This window comes from Cinclus cinclus, chromosome 1, assembly GCF_963662255.1.
Source record: "Cinclus cinclus chromosome 1, bCinCin1.1, whole genome shotgun sequence".
Taxonomy (NCBI): Eukaryota; Metazoa; Chordata; class Aves; order Passeriformes; family Cinclidae; genus Cinclus; species Cinclus cinclus.
Window position 1 is genome coordinate 132,379,392 of NC_085046.1, and position 25,483 is coordinate 132,404,874.

The window sequence follows — 25,483 nt, forward strand, 5'->3', positions numbered from 1 at the left end:
CTCACAGTAATTTTATTTCTCATTCTATGCCTTGTCCTGGTTCATTTTGATAACTGTGTTGGTTGGTCATATGCACTTTAGTAGAGCTTTGAACCTCCTGTGTTAGTCTTCTCTTGAAGTCTATCAGAAATGTCTGTGGGGAATATATGAAGCACAGCAGTTATATTATTTCCTCTGTATATTAGTAAGAGGGTGAAGAAAAGTTGTGTGCCAACTTCAGTGTCATGTGGAAGGCAGAAAGTTTTTTGGAACCCTCCCCAGATTTTGGTTGCTTTGTAAGAAAACATTTCTATTTGCATATCTTTTCATTCATCTGGGAGAGTTCCAATTATTTAGAATGCTGTTATGGAGGGAAATGTGATTATGGTGAAACAGAATAGAATATTCTAGTTGGCAGGGACCTGCCACAATCATCTAGTCCAAGAGCCCAACCATTCAGTCCTGACCAAAAGCTAAAGCATGTTATTAAATACATTGTCCAAATGCTTTTTAAACATTGACAGGCTTGGGCAAACCAAAGAATATTCTGTGAACATTTTTTCAATTGTCCCCATATTATTTTTATTTAGAAGTTGTTGAAGCTTTCTATGGCCACCAACACTGCATCCCATGGAAAGTTTGCAAAGAAATAACTATTTCATTTGATTTAATGAATGAAACAGTTATTTCTTTGTAAACTTTCCATGGGATGCACCTCATTTTTTTTCTTTACACTATTCCATCCCCGAGGATGAAAAATGGAAAAGTTTTTATACTAAGAAACTACTGTATTATCAATTCCCTTTCTGTGCAATAGAAAATAAAAGTGCAAATATTAAAAAAAAGGTAAATAGAAGTTGCTTGCTAAATGGAAGTAGAAAATAATGGTCCTAATGGTTTTTATGTGGTGGGGTTTTTCCCCAGCCTTGCAATGGAAGCTACACTGCAGGTGCTGTGGACTTCCAGTTCTGCTGTGCATTTCTTCTTACAGAGCTCTCATGCTGGGAGGGGTGATAGTCCCCAGTGTAAACTCTCCTGTAAACTCTCCCCTGAGAAGTTTTATTGATAGTTTAAGGCTGTTAAAGGCAAACTTGATTTTGATTTCACTGGGGCTGGGGTTATACTGAATTAAGACATTTTTGAGGGTTACAGTAGCATGGGGTCTATTTTGCCTTCAGTCCAAAACTGTAATTGTTCATCTGGGTGGAAGGGATTTGAAAGTCTGAATTTACCATCTATTACTACCCAGTTATCAGACATAAGGGAAATAATACCTCCAATAAAGTTTTATAAATAAGCTACATACTAGTGGAATGGCATCAAAGAAAAGGTTAACTGCAGGCAAACCATTGGCACCAATGAATTCATTTAATGTATACAGTATCCTGGAATGTAAGATTTTTACTGAATTCCCAATTTATGTAAGAATGGATTTAAACTCCTTGCTCTTATTTTAGGACCATATTTTATAAAGTATATGTCAAAGAGTTTAACATATTAACTAAATACTAAATAACAGGTTCATTCACAATATTAATTTGCAATAATTTGTGAGATGCTTCAATGTCACATTTCCCAGAGAAAAATAGGAATTTTTCTTTCTCTTTTCTTGTGATCAGTGGTCCAAATTACTTAACTAAGTAGTACTTTGAAAAGACATGGCTGAGGTGGGACACATGCCTAAATCTTCACATTTACATTAATAGGTTAAAAAGGTCAATAGGTTAAAAAGAAAATTGCCATCTAAAATTAATATGCAGAAGATGAAATTACTCTTGCAAAAAATCCAAGAAATATTAAACTAATCTGCCAGCAATTATATTGACATTTCAAATACTTAGTTCAATAGAAGATTTTGAACTGTGCACTTTCTAGTTTGTTCCATTTCTGAAGTTAATGAAAAATGTTTTATATACGTATAATCTGATTCCTTTGCAGAAGTTATATATTCCAGGCAGTAGTTCTTGACACTACACATTTAATTGACATAGCATTGCTTTCCTTCCTCTGTCCTTCCTGAAAACATTGATTGCCAAAGATAAAACCAAGTAATTAATACTTAGAATTTCTTCTGACTTCTTTACCATCACTTTAATTTACATTTGTAAGGAAATGAAAAATATTACTTTAACATGATTAATTTTTTCACTTATCATTGCTGGTTACTGATGAATTTTACTATAAGTCTGTTAGTAGAGCTGGCTTATAGCAGCTTGAGGAGATAGAATAGATGATCTGAGCTGAACAAGCTTCATACCTCATCTTTCAGATCAAGCTTTCATATTTAAGGATGTTACAAGAGACTCTCCTCTTTGCAGCGGCAAAGACAGTTTGAGAAATCACTAATCTGATTCTTCCCTTCCTTTTATTTTTTTTTTCTGCTTCCATCCTTTGGGGAGTTCTCAATCCTGGCCGTTCACTTTCTCTTTCCCTGGCTCTTCCCTGAAGCTCAGATCTCTCAGATGCTGGAAGATGATGTGGAGCTGAGGTATTAGGAGATTCTGTAACAGGTGGATGTGGTTTGAGAAGATAGAGAGAGAAAACCCTGTCTTTTATACCTGTGGTCTGTTGAAGCTTCTTAATCTCTCTTTTCTGCCAGATGTATCCTGTGACTACAACAATATATAATTTTAGCTACACAGCTGGGAAGTCTAGAGCCCACTCTCACAACAGCTGACTATTTTCATCCTCAAAGATGCAAGTATCTCCTCCTGAATACAGAATATAATATTCTAAAAATATGTTAAAGCAGATGTACTTAGCTGTAAATATAAACATAAATAAAAAGCAACCTCAGTTGTAATTAATTAGATTCATTCATAAGAATGAATTAGTTGATGAGTAAATGGCATCTATTCAAATCATAGTTGATTCAGCCTTTTTACATCTTTCGTGATGAAAACCTCTCCAAGCATCCATGTGATGAGCATCAGCAAACTCAATTGCCCTCAGCTTCCCATTCCACAATCCTTTCTCTGACAGGGCCTGAGTAACATTATTGGCATCTCTGCCCAGCAGCCACAGACCCACTGCCAGACAGATCACTGTCAGGGTCACCAAAAGACAGAATCCTGCTGCTTTGCACTCCCTTTGGAGCTTTTGCCTTTCAGGTCCCAGCCAAACCCCAGCCAGCTAGTAGGGCTCTCCTGCTTACTATTTGGTCACAAGTATTGTCCTCTGTAATAGTTCAGGTTTGCCGATTGTAATATATTTACCTTTTTTTGTGAAATGGAATTAGGTGTAAAAGTAAAGCAGGCCTAAAACTTAAAAGGGAATAAAGAAAAAAAAAACTTTATTAACAACCCAAATAATAATAATAATAATAAATTAAGAACAGATTTTCAGACCAGTTCTTCTTTCCCCCTTTGTTACAGCTTAATAACATACGGGGACACTTCAGTCAATTCCTTACTTAAATAATCTTTTTCAGTTCACTTTAGGGAGATGAGTTTCTTCTTGTTTAGCTATAAGGATCTTTTACCAAGAGAGGAAATCACCAGTTCTCTCTTGACTCTGCTTTTTCATGATTAACAGTGGCAGGATCATGAATTTCCTCCCACTTCACAGTCTTTCCAGAACTGAGTTGTGGGCCATGTTAAAAAGTCATGGGGTATTACTTTTAAGGATGAGCTACTCAAAGGCAAAAGTTCTCTTCAGCTCACTTCTCTCTGTTCATACATTATTCACTGGAACAGAGATCCCCCTCCTTTCTTCGGGGCAAAGGATTCTTGAAACACTTCACACCTTGCTCCACCTCCCCATGTCTCTCTCTTTTTTTCATGGTTTAAAGGAATTTTTTCGTGAAGTACAGTCCGCCCCTAAAACTTACAAAAAGGTTTTTCAGCCAAACTTCATGGCGTCTCCTCATTCTCATTCCATCTAGGAACTTAGCTTTTACTTCATTGACTTTGGTGTATCCTTTCTGTTCTTCTTCCTCTCACCTAAGGAAAGATGGCAAGTCTGTAACTCTTATGTGAGCATTGGAAAAGTTAAAATCTCACACCCAGAAGTTGCAGGGGCTGTGCCAGGCCATGCTGGAGGGGCAGGACGAAAACTGCAAAGTGCATCCAGAGCAGAGATGGGTGCCAAGGCCGTGTGTCCATGGCTTTCCTCCGGTTCCAGCCGCCCCCAGCTCCAGCCGCAGCCCGGGGGTTCTCCCTCTGCCCTGCCCAGCACACAAAGCCCTGGGGGCTCTCCCGAACCGGGCCCGGCTGCCTCCCCCCAGCCCGTGAGGGCGGCAGGGCAGGGCCCCCCGAGCCACGGGAACACCTGGGGAGGGCGAGGATCCCAGCAATGGGCTCTGCTTCTCCTCTTGGCCACTGGGACCCCTGGTTAAAGACGGGCCCCAGCAGCCTCCGGAGCCGCTCCCACCTGGCCCGGGCCAGGTCAGTGTTACGGAAATGCAAGAGGGCTTTCCCGGGGTTTACTTGCTTCAAATGTGATTCACGGAGCAAACCGACTTTTCCAATTGATTTCTCAGGCTGTCAACAACTAAACCAGCCTCCAACTGGTCCCATCAATTCACAGAGGAAGTTCTCAGGGAGAAAAACTTCCTACTGTGCCCTCCTGCCAGGGTAAAATCAGCACATCCTCATTTAATGACCTGGATTTGAATCAGTGGCTAAGAAGAATGGAGACTAATCCTTCTTGCTCACTATCACGTATATCACTATAGCAGTGAAGGTTCTCCTGAAAATGGCAACAGGGACAGCACGACAGGTGCAGCGGATGCTTTCTTTGGGGAAAAAAGAGAGTCTGGGCCTTTGCAATACTACAGTTAAGAAAATAGTCAGAGGAGGTGCAAACCTTTTCCTTCATTTCTGCCCTCATCTTCTAGGTTTTCTTGAGTGCTAATTGTCATCACTTGCTTGTAATTTTTTGTTTTAGAGAAAGACTTTACTTGTTTTTTCTTGAATTCAAAGATACTTATCCCCTACCCATTGTAGCATGGCTATTTCTAATATTGTATAATAAATTGAGCTACCATATGAGAATCGCATGAGTTTCTCTGAACTAATTTTAATTTCCTACTTGTGAGGAAAGCATCAACCTTAGTGTAGTTAAATAACCACAATTAAAATTTCTTTATTGAAATTGCATAATTTATTGGCATGCTATATTGTTTTCTAAGAATTAGCACATATCACACTTAAGACAATTTTTTAGTTGAATAAGTTTTAAAATGAGAAATTTTTTATCCTCAAAGAAATAGTCTGCAGTCTCGAATTACAAATTCCTACACCCACATCTTAATTGCTGCAGTGACTTCTGGATTCTCATAAAAGACACAGGAGAAATAGAAAATTTTCAAACAAATACAGCAGGAACAATCAGAAATATGGAATGGTTTGCATTTGTAAAGGAACCAAAGAACAATATTTCAACAAAAAAACCTGCAAACCAAAGAGGTAACTGTAGAAGAATACAGAATTCTGATTCATGTTTCTCAGAATACAAAAGTTTGGAGGGCATTGTCTGAAAATAATATAATAGAAAAAAAATGTAGGGAAGCTGATTTCACACAATATATACTCAAACTTCAGAATTTACTGACATAGAATATTGCAGAGGCCAAGAGTATACTGTGACTTAAAATGAAATTATATGGATTTGTGCAGAATTAGTTGATTACTTACTGTAAACAGGATGTCTTTGGGAGAAGTCTCAGATGTTGTAAGCACACTCTGCTGAAGAGGGACCTTCCACTATCCTCTAGTGGGCAGGTAAACAAATACTCAACAGTCAAAAGAAAGACAGCAGTTCTTATAATTCAAATAATTTCTAAAGTTTATTTAAATAGAAAACTCTTTATTTTTGTCAAAAATCACTTAGTACATGTTATCATAGTTTTCTGTTGAGAAAGGAGGGTAGGCATCCTTCTGTGCCAGATAAAGACTTTGTCCTGGGATTCTTCAGGTTTACTCCAAGTTTTTTACTGATATTTTTGTCTATATTTTTCAGAAAAATTGTCCTGAGGCATGAAAAAAAAATCTTGCATGTGATTGGAGGTGTGACAAAGTTTCTGCCTTCCAATTGGCCCTTTCTAGATGGCCAAGAACTAAAATAGACACACCATCTTGCTGAAAAGCAGGGATTTTTTTCACATTTAAAAGAAGTAAATGAATATTTATCAGTCAAATACCAGCGTTTAACTCTGATCTTAACAATCATATACTGTTTGAAAGATGCCACAGGATACCAAAGTAAATTTAGGCTGAACAAAACCTGACATATTTACTTGTCCTGTGTGACCTACATTCAGGCTCTAATCGTGGAAGTGGAATCTGCTTTTGCCAACTCAGCTGTAGCTATTTTGGCAGGTGTACATTTAATAGTTTGATTGTGTTCCATGGCACACTATATGTGTGAAGCTGCCTTTTCTCCTGATAATCCTTATTAAGAACTCAAAGAAAGTATACTACATGAATTTAATATTATTATTATTAATGATCTTTCTGTTATTCAAAGACTTTGTGGTAGGAAGGTGCCTTGTATATGAAAACTTGCAAGCTGAACAGTGTGATGCCAGTTTCTTTACAGAATGAATGCCAATACCTGTGTATATGGAATGAATATACAGTATATAAAAATATTTCATAAAAACAATGTTGTGGAGATGTATTTCAGCATTTCATTTTATATTACTTTAAAGATTTAGCTTAAATAATTGGTGCAGTTATATATGCGCAATAATTGTAACATGAATAATTTATATGCTGACATTAATGCTTCATGGTCTAGTATGAAATCCATACATTAATTTAAGTATTATTGACAGAGTAAGTTTTAACTTACAGGAAGGAAAATTATAAATGTCTTTTCCTTTTTCAGGATCCAAAAGAATCAGTGACAGTGAAGTCTCTGATTATGACTGTGATGATGGAATTGGTGTTGTTTCAGGTACTAATGTTTAAATTTACTTGTCTGTGTTCAATAGAAATATTTTGTATTTAAAATTTATTATGAATTTTGCAATGTTTATCTGATAAAAATTAATCTAAGAGACACAAAATAAATATTAGCATAATGCATATCTAATCTTAAAAATTACTAATGGGGAATAAATCAGTTTGTGAATGTCATTACTGATTTTATAAAATGGTTCAAATAGCATAAAGGTATCATTTTTAATAAATGTCAAGATGTATTAATTCTTTTTGACAGACATTTGTGGTTTATATAGTCTATAAAATTTCATGATGGAATAATAACACTGCCAAAGATCTGAAACATGAATGTTTAAGGCAGGACAGGAGATAGCAAATAATTGTTTCACTAAGTATTGGAATGGAGCCTATTTGAGAAAAAAGTTATCATGTCTCCTCCTCTAAGAGAAAAAATATTCCTAGATAAAAAATAATCATAGCTGAAAACAATAAAATCATAACCATATTCTTTTGATGAATACAGCAGAGAATATATTTAAGCTTATATAATCATGGGTATTTTTTAGGTTGGATCAAGTCCAACAGCTAGAACTACAGAGTCCACTACTAAACCTTGTCCCTGAGTCCCACAGCCACATGTCCTTTAAATACCTGCAGGAATGGTGACTCCATCCCTTCCCTGGGCAGCCTGCCCCATTGCATGACAACTCTTTCAGGCAGACATTTTTCCCAGTATCCAACCCAAAGGAGGCAGCTGTGTTACCTTTGACCAGCACCGAGGGTTGCTGGTATCAGCACAGAGTGGGGCACACGTCTCAGTGTGTATTCTGCTACCCTGCTGCTGTTGTGAGATTTTTAACACACAGAGTTTTCTGTGCTAGACAGTTTCTGGTTCTCTGGGGAAAGGTCCAGCTCAAGTGTTCCATGGTGGGGATTGGGCCTTACTCAGTAAAGGCTGAGCAGTAAAATCTGTCTGGTTGCAGAGCAGCTGTAAGACCGTGATCCACTCGGGTCAGTCAAAGTGTGCTCCTACCACACAGCCCCCGTCAGCAAATGGGGTGTAGTACATTCTGCTGGAGGCTGAGGAAGGGGAGATAGAAAAGAGGAGTGACAGGAATACAGCTCACCTTGGAACTAGAGGGAATAAAAAGGTGAGATAGACAATCCTGAATATGGTGAGATGTCGTGAAGCCAAGTACTGATAAATCCAGACATTTAGTGAACTATCTAATTATACGAATTGCCTAATCCTGTTTTAAAAACTGTTAGCAGTCCAAGCTCAGACACATTTCTGTTTTCATAGTCATGCTTTTATTTCCAGCTACTTAATGGTTAACTCAAAGGCTGTGCTTAATTTTTGACCCTGGTATGTTACTATTCCATGCTATGGGTCATGCATTTGCTGGGATAAGGAAGTAATTTTTCTTTTTTTTTTTTTTTTAATAATAAGCATCATGTAAATTTATTAAAAAGCCCTTTTTATAAACCAACATAAAATTTTACAGACTTTATGATATTAACAGACAAGTCATATTGTGCTAAAGTTCAGCAGTTTTACCAGATAATAAAAGAACACTAGGCCTCCAAAACCACTAAAATTTCTGTGTTCCTTAAAGCATTTATCTTCAAACAGTATCAGGCTCAGTGCTCAGATTATTACCTTAATTAGAAAACTGTTAAGGAAAACTTTCAGCATTTCCCACTCCCCTGTTTGCTTTATTACAGTCAGAGTACAGGAAGAATAGGTAGCCAGAGTGGTGTGAATTAATGGAATTAAGAAGTAGCCATCCTTAGAAGTCCTTTGTTCCTACTTACTGTACTTTCAGTCTTTGATGAGCTTTCTATCTGTAATTAGTAGTCTCTAAGGCATTCAAATTGCCTGTCCTCCTAAAAACAAAGGCTTTCGTATTGCTATGGGTCAGTTAAGTTAAAAATGTATCAGTCTAACTGAGGAGTTTAAAAGCAAAGGTATGAAAGAACTGAATTTAATGGATACATTTCTAGAGTGCCCAGTGTAGCATCATTTTGAAAGTGACATCTTTTTCCCCACCCTGGAAAAGGTACTAAATTTTGAAGAATTTTTTTACCAGGTGCTTCAACATCAGCAGGATTCTTATGAAAAAATCTAGATTTACAACTTTGATTCAATAAACTTATGCTTTGGCAACTTGTAAAATTATGATCTTTACAGTTAAATCAATGAGTCTACTTCCCTTACCTGAGTTTCTTACCACCTTTCATTTTTTAGGATCTTTAAGCTATTGAATTTTTGCTGGACAGCTCTACACCTACCTTAGTTGCATTTTAATTCAGCCCGGCTGTGTGAGGAGGAAAATTTGTTGGTTTTTAGTTTTTGAAATATTAATTTAGTGCCCTACCAGTTTTTGTGCTTCTGCCACTATATTTGTCAGTCTTCTGGTTTAGTCTTCTCTTGTCTTGTCTTATCGTCCACTCTCCGTATTGGTCCTGTATTCATTTGTAGACTCATTCCAATCTTGGTTTAAATGTATGCACTCTTTGCATGAAACCATTTCTCTCTCTTTGTTTTCTTTCTTTCTTACTTACCCCAGTTCTTTCATTTTGTATTTTCAGTTTATTTAACATGACACTTTGCTCTTCTTCTGTCTGCTGTATAAATAGTGCCTTACATGAATAAAGTTTGCCAGCATCTTTTGAGTACTCTCAGTTCTCAAAAAATTTCCATAAAATTAATTCCTAGTATCACACCTGTGAACCAAACTTCAGAAACCTTTAAGAAGAATAAAAATGATCTTTTTGCTCTTCTTCAGTTTACTTTTATTCATAATGGTTGACTGTATGTCCTTTGAAGTTCCCTTCCAATTCAAACCATTCTGTGATTTTATGACCTCTTGGAAAAATTATTTACAAAATCTATCACTTCTTATGGCTTGGATTTTATCCTGCTTAGACAAATGGAATAAACTTCAGCTTGTTGCTTCTGTCAGCAGGGAAGGCTTTTAAGAAAATAATGATAAAATGATTGAAAAACTTAAATGTCTCTTTTCCGGCTACACATGTATTCTCCAACAGCAATTGTCAGAAAGGGTTATAACATTGCATATTTTAAAAGCAATTTTTTACTAGATTCTAAAATAGCTCTCTTCAAATATAATATACATTCATCTTGGGGAACACAAGAATAGACTCTGTTATATTTCAACTTTGCTGGCATTAATCTTACCATAGGATAGTGGGATGAACAGTATTAGCAGTTCTAGTTATGTCTTTAGATTGGTTATACATAGCTCTCAAACAATTTAAAGCATTTATTTTGCTGTTCTGAACAATAGACCTTGGCCCTCAGAATTGTCTGTCACCAGCAGTTCTGTGTGGGAGGATATCAGCAGCTACAATTGCCTTTTAGAATGCTCTTATGTCCTTTTTGTTAAAAGTGATATGGTATTTTTTATATTGATTTTTTTAAGTGCCAGAAAGATATACAAAACATTATTTATATTATAACAATAAATACAACTCAGTGAAAGGCTGGTTGGCTTTTTGGGTGTTCTTTTTTTCTTTCTAGTGTCCAAAGATAAGCATGTATTACAGTTAGCAAATTCAATGAATATGGACTAAAATTTCCAAATAGTTTTCTTCCCAGATACTTTCTAGTGTATGTTGAACCTAGGGAATACAAACAGGCTACTGAGTCTGACTTTATGAACAGAGACATGTATTGTCAAGATCATTTAATCATAAAAGTCTCACCTATTGTGTTTGTAACACTAAAATATTAAGTAAGATATTAATGTTTAAAATTCTACACCAATAGCTCATCTGCATTACAACAGATTATGTGTTATGAAACACTTGTAATCTGAGATATGTTTCAACAGATGAATCATGGAAGAATGTAAGGCAGTGAATTCTGCATAGACTGCATTACAAGTCTCTAAAGAGAAGAGATTTTTCCAAGTAAAGAATGCAGTCTCCAGCTTTGAGAAGAAAAACATTTATAGTGATAAGTTTTTATCATTATGCAGAAGATAGGTGTATGTTTCAGGAGCAAATAAGAATACAAAGAAGATATTTATTCAGAAAATAGTTAGAGCCAAGTAAATTAGGAAAAAAATACTAACATCAATATAGAAATTACTATTGAACTTACAAAAATATTTCTGTGTTTGAAGAAGAATGAAAAGCAATTATCCATTTTTGCTTCGCTTCTCAAAGCACCTGAAGAATCCTTTGTTCAAAAGAATTCTTTCACTGTCATGTTGCAGCCTTTGCTGCAGAGGAAATGTCTTTTTCTCTATTTGCTGATAATGTGGGCTGAGTTTTTATGCCTGAATCCTGTGGATGATTGCTTCTCAAAGCAGATGCAGAAAACACGCCTTGGTTACAGATTGAAATCCACTGCCTATATAGAAAGACATCTTACAGCATTAGCACATAGAGTGGATTACGTCTATCCCTACTAAAATACAGATTTCGTTGTAGATAAGCAGCTAGCCCTAAATGGGAGCCTGTAGTGACCCAAAAGCCCAGTAACTTCAGATAAAAACACTGACAAGATTCTTTCTTTATTGCATGTTGATACCCAACACCCTGCTCTAAAATCTGTTCTTTCTGGGTTTTCCCTTGAGTTAAAAATGTTAGTCTATATATCACAAAAATCCCTCTCCCCACCTTAAACTGAATAGTCCTTATGTTGAATAGTCCTTATGCTGACCCCCTAGATCAATGCATTTTTAACTATTTTCCTTTCTTTCAAACAAATAATGTGTATGTTATTTACAACTTAATGCCAAAAGTTCTTTAGACATTATTCTAATTCTTCAAGCTTTTCTTGCATTTCTATTTCTTAAGGTATACTTTCTATTTTATATGTTTATTCTATTATTTAAATTTCAAATGGAAAACTCTTATTATTTAAAAAATAAAGAAATTCTTCAGTATCATTTCCTCAGCTGACAAATCATCTTTCTCTTTAAACATCCAAATTCACTCAATGCTTTTCTTGAAACTAGTCAAAATTAGTCAAAACTATTTTTAGATCTAAGCTGTATCACTCCACTTTGAAAGTAAAGATGTAACTGGATTCAAGTTTTATTTTCAGATTATTACTAATCATCAATAGCATTCTCTTTGAGGAAGGAAATATGAGCTTGGTGTGTTAGTTTCTATTCTACCACAGTCCTGTATTTATGGAGTGACAAAGGCATTAATAGGCAGTGAAGTTGCATTTCTGTTAGAGATGATTTTAGTGGATACATCTCACATAAGGGAAAGCTCTTTGGGGTGGGTTACAATTATGGTGATGCTACAAGAAAAGACTGATAAATTCCAATCAACAGTGTGAAAGAGGAGTCTAATTTGGGGGACTAGCTGGACAAATGCAAATATACATGGATGAGTGCTTAAGTAAGAAGAAACATCTTTATAGTACCTGTGGTGTTTTGGGTTTTTTTCCCCAAGCTTTGCATGTCATGCTAGGTATAGGAACAGCTCTGAAAACTCAGCAGGCTCTAGTTTATTACTGTGTGGGAATGCTTTTCCGTAAGAAAAGAATTGTCTCAAGTGTAATGGGCCCATAAATACAATTAGTGCTGTAGAGCTAAATATACCTGTGAGGAACTGAGTTGCTATGCAGCAAGTAACCAGTTGTTCCTACTATAATTTCTTTCGCTGTACATTCATTCTTTGCATATTTGTAGAATAATACTTTGATACAAAAAATTCCCCAAAGCAATGCATAATGTATCTTCAACATACAAAATATTCAGATTTTAACAATTCAATTTATTTGATCAGTGACTGTCAGCAGTTTTTTTTAGAGGACATCAAAATTCTTCATTTAGATGTTCAAATCACCCCAGAAGCTGAGCACATTTGTATGAAAGAACTGAATTCTCATCAAAGTGCCCATGTGTGAAATCTTGGTATGTTAAGTATTTCTGGCAATTAGATTATATAATTGTTTTTAATTAGTGCTTGTTCTAAGCCCAACCACTGTGAGTGTTAAAAAGTTAAATATCTGAAAGCTTGATGCCTCAATCAAGTACAGATGTTAAAGTGGAGAAAACATCACTTAGCATCAGTGTCAGAAACAAATCAATTATGATGCCTGTGATGAACAGCCATTTCTAGTACTGCCTTTCTAGAACAATTTTCATACTAAGAGTTTCTTTCAAGTAAATCAAGCAGCAAGGCATCTAAATTAAAATCTTCATTATACACTTCAATTAATTCTTTCTAGGGCTATTTTAGGGATGTTGATGTGAACCTAGTATTTGGAAATTTGTGATTTTCTGCTATTTTGTGCCTGAAAGATTAATAATTTAATAACAATTCAATCATCAGTATTTACTGAACATGTACCCTGCATAGCAAAATATTAACACAGTACAGCTATACTGTGTGGATTAATACTTTAAGTCAAATATATTAATAGTCTCTCTTAAATCAGATAAAACTAAAACTTCGGGTCTGAAGAAGCTCTATTTAGTTTGCTTTGTAAAATCTCTTTTTTCACATGTATCAGTTTTTAATGAAACCTTCCCATGAAAGAAGAAGGTGGTGGCATTGCAGTTATCTTTGTCATGTGTTGGTCTTTTAGGTGTCTGCAGCTCCCAGTTGTTTATCACTGATCATCTCTACACTGATGATCAGGTTCTGTGTACTCTGTTGATTTAAGAGGCTTGCCATAGTTATAGAGCCTTTGATTCTATGGTAATGACTCAATATTTATAGCTGCAAGCAGGATAATGTTTATCCTATTTTTACTACTGCTATAAATAATTGCTTCATTGGTCAAGCTGCACTTATGACCTGTCTTTTCTGTCTATAATTTCTTTTCACAAGAAAATGTTTTTACTTTCTCTAACAATATCCTTTCCAGCATTTGCAATATTTTTGAAATTGGAAGTTAATTCATACCTACAGTACAGGCAGTTAAATTAGATCTGTATTAACTCTACAAAACTGAAGGATAACTTCAAAATTGCCTCATTAATCCATGTTAGTGGGTTGTCTTACTCAAACAACTGCTTTTCAATGTGTGACCAGCTGGCAAAAGAGGAGTTTGTAAATACAATTTTTGGTTTAGGTAAATTAATTATAAATGTCAAAGTTTATTTTCTTGCAACAATTTTATTAGACAATCTATTTCTTTCTACAGTTAAACACATCTAGCTTTCTTAAAAAAATGTAGCAAAAATTTGTCAAAATTCAGCAAAATTGCTAGGAATGCTGATTGTTTCTGCCTTTGTTATTGTCATGAGGAAGCAGTACCAGTGTTAGTTACCAGAAAGCGCTGCATGTCTACCTCAAAATTAATGTAAAGCACTTGTTTGATCAGGATAAGACTTGATAATTAATATTTTGATTTATTGCAGCAATACTGCTCAAATGGTCGACTACAATAATAAATTAGAGCAGGAGGAGGCTTTTTTTTTCCAAAGTAATTAACTTGTTTCTCTGTGCCAATTTAATGAATTCAGTAATTTTGATTTACTTGTTCTGACTTGTAGGAATTTTTTAGACCTTTTTAGCATTTTTTAGATTTTAAAGGAGGTTTTTGTTTGTGTTTTGTTAAATGATTACCTTGCCCTTCATTATATTTATTCACCTAGAATGGTATTGCTCATTCCCCTCATACTCGATGTCTGTACATACCAAACATTATAAAAACTGCTGATTTTTTCAAAGGATTTACCTATTCCTTCATATTACTACTCTACATTGTTTTCCATCTCCAAATGCAACAAATTCTCCTTGTGTATGCAGAATACAAAGAACCATCTCTGTTTTTTCTGTCAATAGATACGCATTATTAGGATAAAAAGACAACATTTCTCTTTGTTTTCTTGTATTGTAAATCAAGTTTTTTATTTCAATATCTAGAAGTTTATAATAACTTGCTGCTCCTTTGTGTGTGGTGGATTGACTCTGGCTAGGTCCCAGGTGGCTGCCAAAACTGCTCCATTGCTGCCCTCATGAGCTGGACACGGGTGAGAAAGTGTCACTGAAGATTTGTGGGTCGAGATAAGGACAGGAAGAGATCCAGTTATGAGCATGGGCAAAACACACAACTCAGAGAAATTATTTTATTGACAATAAAATCAGAGTAGGATAATGAGAAAGTAACCCCCTGAAATTTCACAACTTTCCCCCTACCCCTTCCTTCTCTCTGATTTCAACTTGACTCCTGGTTCACAGAATGACTAGGTTGGAAGAAACCTTCAACACCATGAAGTCCAACCCATGCCCTAACACCTCAACTAGACCATGGCACCAAGTGCCACATCCAGTCTTTTTTTAAACACATCCAAGGATGGTGACTCCACCACCTCCCCAGGCAGAGCATCCCAGTACTTTATTATTCTTTCTGTAAAAAACATCTTCCTATTCCAACCTGTATCTCCCTTGGTGCAGCTTGAGACTGCATCCTCTGGTTCTGTCAGTTGTTGCTTGGTGGAAGAGACCAGCCCCCACCTGAGTACAGCCACCTTTCAGGAAGTTGTAGAGAGTGATAAGGTCACCCCTGAGTCTCCTTTTCTCCAGGCTAAACAACCCCAGCTGCCTCAGCCGTTCCTCACAGGGTTTGTGTTCCAAGCCCCTCACCAGCCTGGTTGTCCTCCTCTGAACGTACTCAAGTGTCTCAATGTCCTTCCTAAACTGAGGGGATAGAACTGGACACAGCACTCTACCTGGTTCTCTACCTCCTCCCTCTCAGCTGCACAGGGAGTTGGGAATGGGGATTGCAGTTTGTCACACTTTGTCTCTGCCGCTCCTTCCTCCTCAGGGAACAAACCCTTCAGTCTGTTCCTCTGCTCCAGAGTGAGGTGCCTCTCATGGGAGACAGTCCTTCATCAACTTCTCCACTGTCAGTTCGTCCCATGGGCTGCAGCTCTTCACAATCTGCTCCAGCATGACTCCCCTCCCCTAGGGTGCATCCTTCTGGAACAAACTGCTCCAGGGTGGGTCACTAGTCCTGCCAGCAAACCTGCCCCAGGGTGGGCTTCTCTCTCCACAGGTCCACAGGTCCTGCCTGGAGTCTCCTGCAGGGTGGACTCCACTACTGTTACTTCAGCTCTTTTACTTCTGGTTAAAGAATTGCAGAACATAATGATTTCCAGACTGATTTACAAAAGATGTATTTATGTATCTCCTATGCTTTGCTAGTTTGTGAATAACACCCTGTTTCAAACACAGATAAAATTTCCCATGTCTTTTGGTGACTTCAGAATTCTGTTGCACTGGCCCCTGTATATTTTGTCAGTGCTTACAATAATAAATTTACTTTGTATGTAGGATAAAAGTCTGTATTTCTTTACTGACTCTTAGCTGAGGATACACATAACATGATTTGACTGCTGTGTACAGAGGAGAGATTATGTGATCCTCAGCATCATTATATTAGTGTAATGTAATGACGATGTGTCTTTTTCCGCCTTTATGTACGCATACCAGATACACACAAAGCAGTTTACACCCTAACATAGGAAGAAGAAGTTGTTTATGAACTAGGATTGTTTATATATAGATATATAGATATATAGATATATAGATATATAGATATATAGATATATAGATATATACATGTACCCTTAGTTGTAAGGCCATACAGTAAATATATGTAGTCCGTTGAAAGTATTGAACATACTTGGAACCATAAAGTGGGATGAATTAATAAGATTTTGTTTAGGTCCTAATGAACATTTTCCTGGAAGAAAAATAAGAAAAGTCATGAGCAGAAGATTATTATACTCTTGGAAGATTCTCATGGGAAAAGTATAACAGTTACATGAGCCAGAATTTTTCCAGTGCCGGTTGGATGTCTCTAAGTATTCTTTACTTGGTTACTGTTTTCAGAATAGAGAAATCAATTATATGAGTTGTCATAGCCACCAGGAACTCTCTGAAGACCTGTTCCAGCTAAGCATTATAATCAAGTTAACAATTGCAAATCTTCAATTTCTTATCATTATGTTGTAATTTTATCCTCACAAAATTTGAGTAAACTTACTTGAAATTGCTGTATATATATATATATATATATATATATATATATATAGCATCTTTTTTTCCACGGAAAGTATTGCACCATGGGACAGTGATTTCAACTTTTTCAATTCAGTAAAGACAATAAAATTTAATACATCCAGCTTTTAAAAAAGGTTTTTATTAAAAGCCTGTGTTAAATGTCCGGGTGGTAGCCTTTTAGGCTAGTTAACTTGGAGGCTTTAGCTTAGACCATTTGTGCCTTCTATTTGGCTTATTCAAGATTAGGCCAGGTGCTTGCTATTTGTGAAGGAATTGTGTTTTTTAATTCAGAATTGGGAATGACATTGGATGTCATCGAGTCATCGTTACTTTTAATTGTTTCTGAAATACAAATCTTTCTTGAACCCAGTCACATTATTTAACTCCATAGTAGCTTCCTATCCCAAATTTGTAAACTAAATTTTGGATTAACTTTTAATTATGGACATTTCTATTTGAAAAACAATGTGCAAAACATTTGCAATATAATTTTAATTTAAAATGCAATAATTAATTTATTTATTCTAAGGAAAAACAGTTTAATTTGACTTTTATTAGTACATCATATTAACCATAAATGGTAAGTCCCCAGTTTGGTGCATGGTATTAATTTCTATACTTTTAAAGTATAACTATAGGAACTATAATTGTACTTAAATAGAGCATAACAACAGGAGTCAACTTTACATATGTATGCTTTATTATAAAACCCAAGAACACACAATAACATTCCTGATCAAATCCCATCTTTTATTGAGCGTCTTAACTACTACAGGTATGGCAGGAAGTTGAAAAGTGAAAATTCAGATTCACTGAATATTTGCATTTCTTTTTAGACTACCGACATAATGGGAGAGATCTTCAAAGTTCAACATTATCAGTGCCAGAGCAAGTAATGTCATCTAATCATTGTTCTCGATCAGGGTCCCCTCACCGTGGAGATAGTATAGGACGGACTAGATCGTGGTCTCCCAGTGTCCCTCCCCCACAAAGGTAAACTCTTGTTTAACTATGCACTTGTATAAGTTAAAGTGGTATTGATCTTGTACCGATACTGGAAATAATCTCCAGTCTTTCAAAATGGCAATGAATGGTTAGATTTTACAAAATTATGTAAAGCCAATAATGTTTTTTCTTATATTATAGTGATGTGCCTGATTTTTTGACAGTTTTATGTTATTTATTGTTTATTATTACTATATTATTATTAATAGTAATTATTATATGATCACATAATTGTATCTGACTTCTGCCTATTTATATGTAGTTTTTCATCAAAATTCAGTACAGTCCAATCTAAGGGAAGAAAAATATCTCTCCATGTTTTCATTTTCTAGAGCTATTTACAGGTGCCATGTTTTATAGAATATGGTAGTTTGATATTTCCTTAGCATTCATATAACAGTGGATGTTTTCAACCCTTTTATTTCTGTAGAATTAAGATTCTAGGGAGCATCCCCTACTGCCCACAGTAGATTTCTTTCTACTATTTTCCCCTACTTCTAAATCATCAAGGATAAACTGAAAGACATGCAGTTTTATAGTGAAATATATTGACTCCTGATCTTGGAATATCTCTGATAACTATTTATATTGTGAGAATTAGACCAGGAAATTTCATCCAAAAGCTAGTACTTTGGATAATGCCTAGCAATTGATTTAATACTCTGCAGGATAAGCTTTCTTAAGAGAAAGGAAGAAGGACAGATGTAAATGGGAATTCTGTTTTCCAGCCCTTTTGTAACTATGTATGGGTGGGTTTCCAAATGATGTAATTCAGTTGAAATGAAAATAGAAGTTAACTTTTTTGCCCATAATGTTCACAATTCCTATTTAATACTGAAGATCTATTATCCAATATTTCCTGGCAGGTACATGTTCCTCTCCCTTTCTTGCAGCCATCTCAATTCTCTTGTGCTCTGCTTTCCTTTCTGTTATCTTTGCTCTTTGTGTTAAATTAAAATTCTCTTGACTTCATAATATCTTACTTGTGTTTTTACTTACCATTTCCTCTAAATGGATGTAACCTATATGATATCCTTTTGCATTAGTGAGATATTAGGATTCCAGATTATCCCACATCATCTCATACAGCTAAGAGGTAGAAACTGTGTGTTTCTACTTGAAATCTAAACCTATCCAAAACCAAGTCAGCCTGATTTGAAATAAGAAAAAAATGGCAGACACAAAGGGGAATATTCTGATTTTTACTATACTGACTTCAGCCTAAATCATTGTCTGTGCTAAATCTCTAAAGGTTATTTGTCTTGGATAAAGACATAAATAAAATCTCTTTGTGTGTGTGTGTGTTTGTGTTTTTCTGTTTTTCTGTCTGCGTGCATGCTTGGGCCGAACTTTTACCCAGTCTGGTAATTACCACTTGTTTAACATCACTGGAAAATCTACTTTTCATTTTCTTGTAGTCTTGGATTTCTTCACGTGTTCAAAATCTCTTGCTTTTTAACTTTCCTATAGCTAAATTTTTAAATATAGTTTTGAATTTATTGCAGCTCTTTCCTACAATGTCAGAATCAAATGCATTATTTGTGTAATATTTCCTGCACACACACCAAATCAATTTTTTGAGGACTCGTTGAGCTCAGAAAATTAGGTTAGGAGAGTTGGAGGATTTGTAGAAGAGAAGTATAATCTGTGGGTTACAGAAATATCTTTTTTAGTTCTACAGAAAATGCAGGTGTACTCAGGAAATCTGTAAGAATTATTAATCACTTTTGCACCCTGTTCAGGTGAACTTGTATATGTGCTGCTCTGTAGGTGTCCTAACTGCAGTGAGCATTCTGCTTGCCCAGAGATTTCCCATTACTGACACCTCGGCAGGCAGGAGTTTTTGTGCCATAGAAGTTGCTGTTATTTCTTAGAAACCATTTGGTAGTTCTCAGTACTACTTAATTTTGTTAATAAACTCCACCGAAGGCCACTGCATTGTGGCTGACCAGAAATTGTTACTGCTCTTGTTACTCTTTACTAGCCAGAATAAACTCAATAATTGGATTCATGAATGCCAGAGTGGAAAATGCTTCATGACAAATGAGGTGGAGCAAGAGTTTGTGTAATGCAATGTCTTTACAGCACTTATATGCAGAAATAAATAATGTCATGGCAGCAAGAGTGAAGGATACATTTACCAGTTAACAATAGTCAGACATTGGAAAATGACAAAGGATGACAGGTACCAAAAGGGCAGAAATAGTGACAAGAATGGCAAGGGGAACTGAATGATGTAAAAGAAACAAACAAAAAAGGAAACTGAGGCTCACACTAGTGCAATTTGCAGTGAAGGACAGGAGACTGAAGAATTTATTGGTCTCTAAAACATGAACTTGTTTAAAGGGAGGCATCCAATTTATTATTTTGAAATTGATACAAAACAATTATGTTTTCATTATCCAATAATTATTACAATTAACTGTCGTCTCCTATTTTCCTGTTCTTCAAATCCTGTGGATTTGTTTTACAGAGCACAAAAAGTAAAGTTAGTGTGTGCCAGTAGGTATCAGTAGATAAACTGAGCAAAACAATCAATAGGGAAAGCTTTGGTCTCAGTTTGTACAGGTGATTGGTGCTCTTTAACCAAGCTTTCACAATGGGTACCACTTTTACAGCTAATTAAATGGTTATGGGTATGTTCAGATTTTTTTCTAGTGAGATTACAGATGAGGGTAAGTTTTCCAGGGCAAAACAAGCAGCTTTAAATTCATGTGACAATGTTTTCAGCAAGCTGCACTCTATTGTAACATCCACAAGTCCCCATTGTGTCTTACTGCAGTTTGCATCTTTATAGTAACGCCAAAATCAAGAAATCATGAAAAATTGTTTACAGTGTATACATACAGTGTATGTTTCTGTCAGAAATGAATTTTTACTTGAAGTCTGGAAAGACTAATAAAATGTTGTGCACGATTAACATTTTTAATGAAGGAAAAGAAAAAGTTTTCTCTTATTTCCAGAAGAAACACAATGGAACAAAAAAAAAGAACTCTATCCCTATCATGGGTTTGGCATGAGTTTCTAAATGAGAAATTTTTTTTTTAACTTCAAGATTTAAAATTATTGTACTTTAAATGTATAGAAAAGTCTGGTGAGCTAACAGATCTTGTTGCCAACATGATTGCTGATAGCTGTTTGTACAAACCAGTGAGAGGATGTCAACCTGGCACACTGAAAACTCAGAATGTGATATCTTCTATCCTTAGTCGGAATGTGGATCAGGGCCTGCGAGGGACTCGATCGACCCCTGCACATTACAACACCCTGAACCGAATGGACAGACACCGAGTGATGGATGAGCACTACTCCCCCGACAGAGAGAGGTAAGGACTGGCTGGAAGTAGAAACAGCTGTAGCCTACACTCATCAACGTGTGTAACTTCAGTATGGTATCTTGCTAATCAAATTACATACCTAATCCCAGAGATCAGCATTTCTTGTTTATCCACTGGCTGCATGAAATACATTACAAAATATCAGCGTGCATAAGGCTGTCAGAAGTGTCCAGAGAGGGTATGTTTGCCAGGAGGGAATCTGAAAACATCTACAAGAAAGTGTATAGTATAGAAGTTGCATAGTTTAGTTGTCCTTTTTTATAAAAATACTTCTTTGTGTTATATTAGCGAATTTTTGAAATACTGAATAGCTTTTAAAAATCTATCAGTATACTTAGTCATTTTTGCTGCTAAATAATGAGGCATAAAAATAGATAATTTCAGCTCAGTATTAATGTATTGCTCCTGTCAGATACAGTGCAGTTCACAGATGTAACAAAAGTATATTTTGTCTTTTTTTTGTCTTTGCTCAACCTTCTGTAAAAAAGAAAAGAAAAAATTATTAGTACAGCATGTATGAAATCAGAGTCTTTGTATTTAGAGGCACATCTGACTATGACTAAGGTTTTCCTTAATTGAACTTCCGAAACAGTAAGCAGAGCTTTAGCAACCTCTATGAATTTTAATATAAATTCTTAAAAAAAGAATTGCAGCAATAATTGAACAATGTAGTTAATTTTGAATTAATTGTGGCAATGACTTTTTGACAATAAAAAAATTATTAGTCTTTTCCACCTCATTGTCTTCAGGTAGAAAATCAAAACTAAAAAGCATTTATTACCTTTAATTTTTAACAGCTTTTAGCTTTTTTGCACCAAGTTGAAAATCCTGCACTTTATAACGAGAGGCATAATTGCTAGCTTTTGTCTCATTTTATAATTGCATATACCAAGGAGTAATACAGATATATTTTGTAATCTTGAGTAATATATGACTAGTATTTGAAGTTAATACTTTTTACAGATAGCTGTTACAGGTTACACTTCAAGTGATCAAAACACATCTTTGGGGTTTCTAATCGTAATATAAAGAATTAGAGAAATCAGTGGCTTTTTGTTAGCAATCTCGAACAGAAAAGATTAATATTTCTTAAGAGACCATTAATGTGATGGTCAATGATTGTATGGGATGCAAGACAATATTTTTCAGAAAATTATAATATTTTAATTTCATAACATAAAAATAGTAAGTTCCCAAAGACACATTGCAAAAAAAAGTATCCAAAGGAATTAAAACACAAATCCATTCAAAGTGATTTGTAATGTAATTTGGTGAATAAAAGAGTCAAGTGGTGAAAATAAAGCTAATGAAAAAAAAGCGAAGTGTTTATCATCCAGAAGAGTGACTGTATTCATCACAAGTACAGTAAATCATAAATCAACCTCTTTTTTGCATTAAACTATCTAATATTTCTGTTTAAATTATGGCAAACAAACCTGATTTAGTTGATTCATTAGAATATGATTTTCACACACAAGTCAATAACTTGACGATTGTGAACTGTTTCCTTAAAAGATGATTACAGAATGCTTTTGGGATACAATGTTATGTGCATTTTTAGCCCAGTGAAACAGGATCTAAACGTGTCTTTAGAGCCTGTGTATGCCTTATGGAATGCTGCTGCATTTCCTCAGTGTGCAAGTTCATTTGTTGCCTCAGATAAATGCATAGCTGTGAAAGGTTGCTTGAAGTATTGTACCACAATGTTTTTCCATCCATTCAGTCAAATAATCCCCTCTGGGCTGACTTGATTTAGAGAAATATAGTTGGCTTTTTTAGAATATGTCAGAAAAACAGTGCCAGAAGGTTTTTGGAGAAAAGATTATTGAATTTTGTTCTAGATTAATAGGTTTTTGCTTGATAGGTGTGCTCTGAATCTCTGAACACAGTTTTATATGTTGTCTGTATTATCCAAAACACACAGAGAAATTCTCCTCTTTGTACATGGTGAGTGGTTGCCTGTGTAATCAAATTATTGGCTAGTTATGCCTCTATTGCAACATGCAGTCTCTGACCAGGAAAATACTATTTCCAAATATTTATGTATTTTTAATATTCATTGTTATTTTGACAGTGATTTTATTCGTGGAAAGATTATTAGATTTCAAATTTTTTAAATGAATCTTTGTGTTACTGTCTCCGTTATATAATAAAAGGCCAGTGGTATCCCCAAAGCAGCTCTTTAATAGTATTGCTCCTGAAAACTTCTGGAACTGCAGGTAGTTGGGGGAAGTTGAAAAACTGCATTTTTGTACAGGTTTGTAATCTCTCTACGTGTTAACCACACTTGACTCTGAAAACAAATCACATGTTTCCTTCCCACAGCTCTGATGGTTTCTTGTTTCCATAAAACAGCTTTTGAAGCTGCTTGCAAAGAGGGGATTTGGAAATAGCACCATCTTACAGACATGCTCAATTGCTAAGTTAAAGTATGACTGAGAATATGAGTAAGAAAATTCTTTTCTTCCTTTTCTAGATAATTCAGCATTAAGTTCTCCACTGTATATGGCACTGAGGAGTTAGTTGAAACCACGTACAAAAAGCCTAATGGTCTCAAGTCTAAAGGAAATGTAAACATTCTTTCAAAATTGAATGCATAGCTAGAATAGAAAATAAAAATAATTTTTAAAACCTGGAAAGACACCATTTTTTAATTTAATTGGAGATAATTTTGATTTCAAACACCAAACCCTAAATATATTTAAAGTTAAAATTTGTATCTGTTACTACATTAACAAAAGTGTCAAATTGTATTGTGGACACTGCTATCTCGAAGTGAGAAACATTGTTATTTTGTTACCTGTATATTCAATATAGATCTACTAGTTAATTGTTATCAAAATGTAAGGGTTTTTGTGGGTATTCACACACCTATGAAATAGCCTAGATTTTAATGTAAATAAATATGAATCCCTCTGACCCAATATGTACCCAAATTCCATAAGAACATTTATCTGTATTGGGATAACCTTGTAAATGTCAGTTTGACATATTCTAATAAATTCCCTGAAAGTGACTTTTACTCACTATAGAAACTGTTGAGAAAATTTTGGAAACGGTTGGATTTAACCTCAGAGTTTTCTGTTTAAACAATCAGTGAAATTGGGTGAATTAGAAGAAAAATGTGAGAATCTTAGCATAGTTCCATAAAGAAAAAAACAAACAACAACAAAACCACCAAACTAAATCTGTGTTTATTGCTGAAAGATATATCAACAGTTAAGAGCAAACACCAAGACAGTGTGAGAAAATTGTACTCATGCCCACAACTTCAGCAAACTTAGGAACTATATAGCAAATATTAATTTAACATTATTCGATATTCTAGGTCTGCTCTCACTGAGGATTAACATTGCTGATGGTGAATTTAGCATAGGTGTGTTATGCCTGAGCATTCTGAGAATGCCTAACTCAAATAGTCTTGCAGAAGAAATGTATGGGAAAGCTCCTAAAGTAAAAGTATTTTACAATAAAGCAAGAGAAAAGGGAAATTATCCACTATTCGTTCATCAAAGCTCTTGCACACTTTGCATTTGAAAGAAGAAAAGTTGCTACTTGTTTTCTTAAACTAATAGGGTAGTCATAAGCATGGTTATTTAGAGAAATATAGTCCATTATTTTAAAATCCCTTCAAAGATATGATGTTATCTGGATTTGCTGGGATGGCAGGACTATCACACCACTGTTACTGAGAGGACATTTCATTCACATATTTAAATACACACTTGGGTTTTTTTCATTCTGTTGAAAGCACGTGGCTTGGATTTTTTTAACATAAAGTAAATGTTGAAATACATGCCAAAAAATTCTGTTTGCTATAATCAAACCTGTGAAGACCAAAATCACTCATGACAATGATCCTGTTACCTGTTAGCTCAAACATAGTGTAAATACCTGTTTCTATTATTTGACACAAAATTAGAAGTGGTCAAGAACAACATAAATTTTACATTTCTAAATGTCCTCTGAAACTGTGCAGTTGCTTTATCTATGGGCAGGCTCCACAGCATCCAATACTATTATTAAGTAAGTGCCAGGTTAGGTCAAACTAGGAAAATATTTTTAAATACATTTTTCCATATTAAAATGCTGAAAAGAACAGATTTTTTCCAGAGTCTTTATTAAATACAAAGCTGAATGATATGTAATTAGGTAGTAATTTATTAATTATTTAGTTGTATCTTACTGTAAAATCATTTAAGTGCAGATTAAAATACAAAGATATTGTAAAGTATAAAGGGTTTCTACTGCTTTATTTGGAAATTT

General features: G+C 35.1%; 1 protein-coding gene across 41 annotated transcripts in view; it reads left to right on the plus strand.

Annotated features, from left to right (window-relative positions):
• Positions 1 to 25,483, plus strand: part of RIMS2 (regulating synaptic membrane exocytosis 2) — a 449,594-nt gene that overhangs the window by 273,057 nt on the left and 151,054 nt on the right. For all 41 annotated transcript variants that reach the window (XM_062490879.1, XM_062490968.1, XM_062490936.1 and 38 more), the window contains 3 exons: positions 6,811 to 6,879; positions 17,711 to 17,867; positions 21,089 to 21,205. In XM_062490879.1, coding sequence (XP_062346863.1) covers positions 6,811 to 6,879; positions 17,711 to 17,867; positions 21,089 to 21,205 — 343 coding nt within the window. The remainder of the gene's footprint in view (positions 1 to 6,810; positions 6,880 to 17,710; positions 17,868 to 21,088; positions 21,206 to 25,483) is intronic.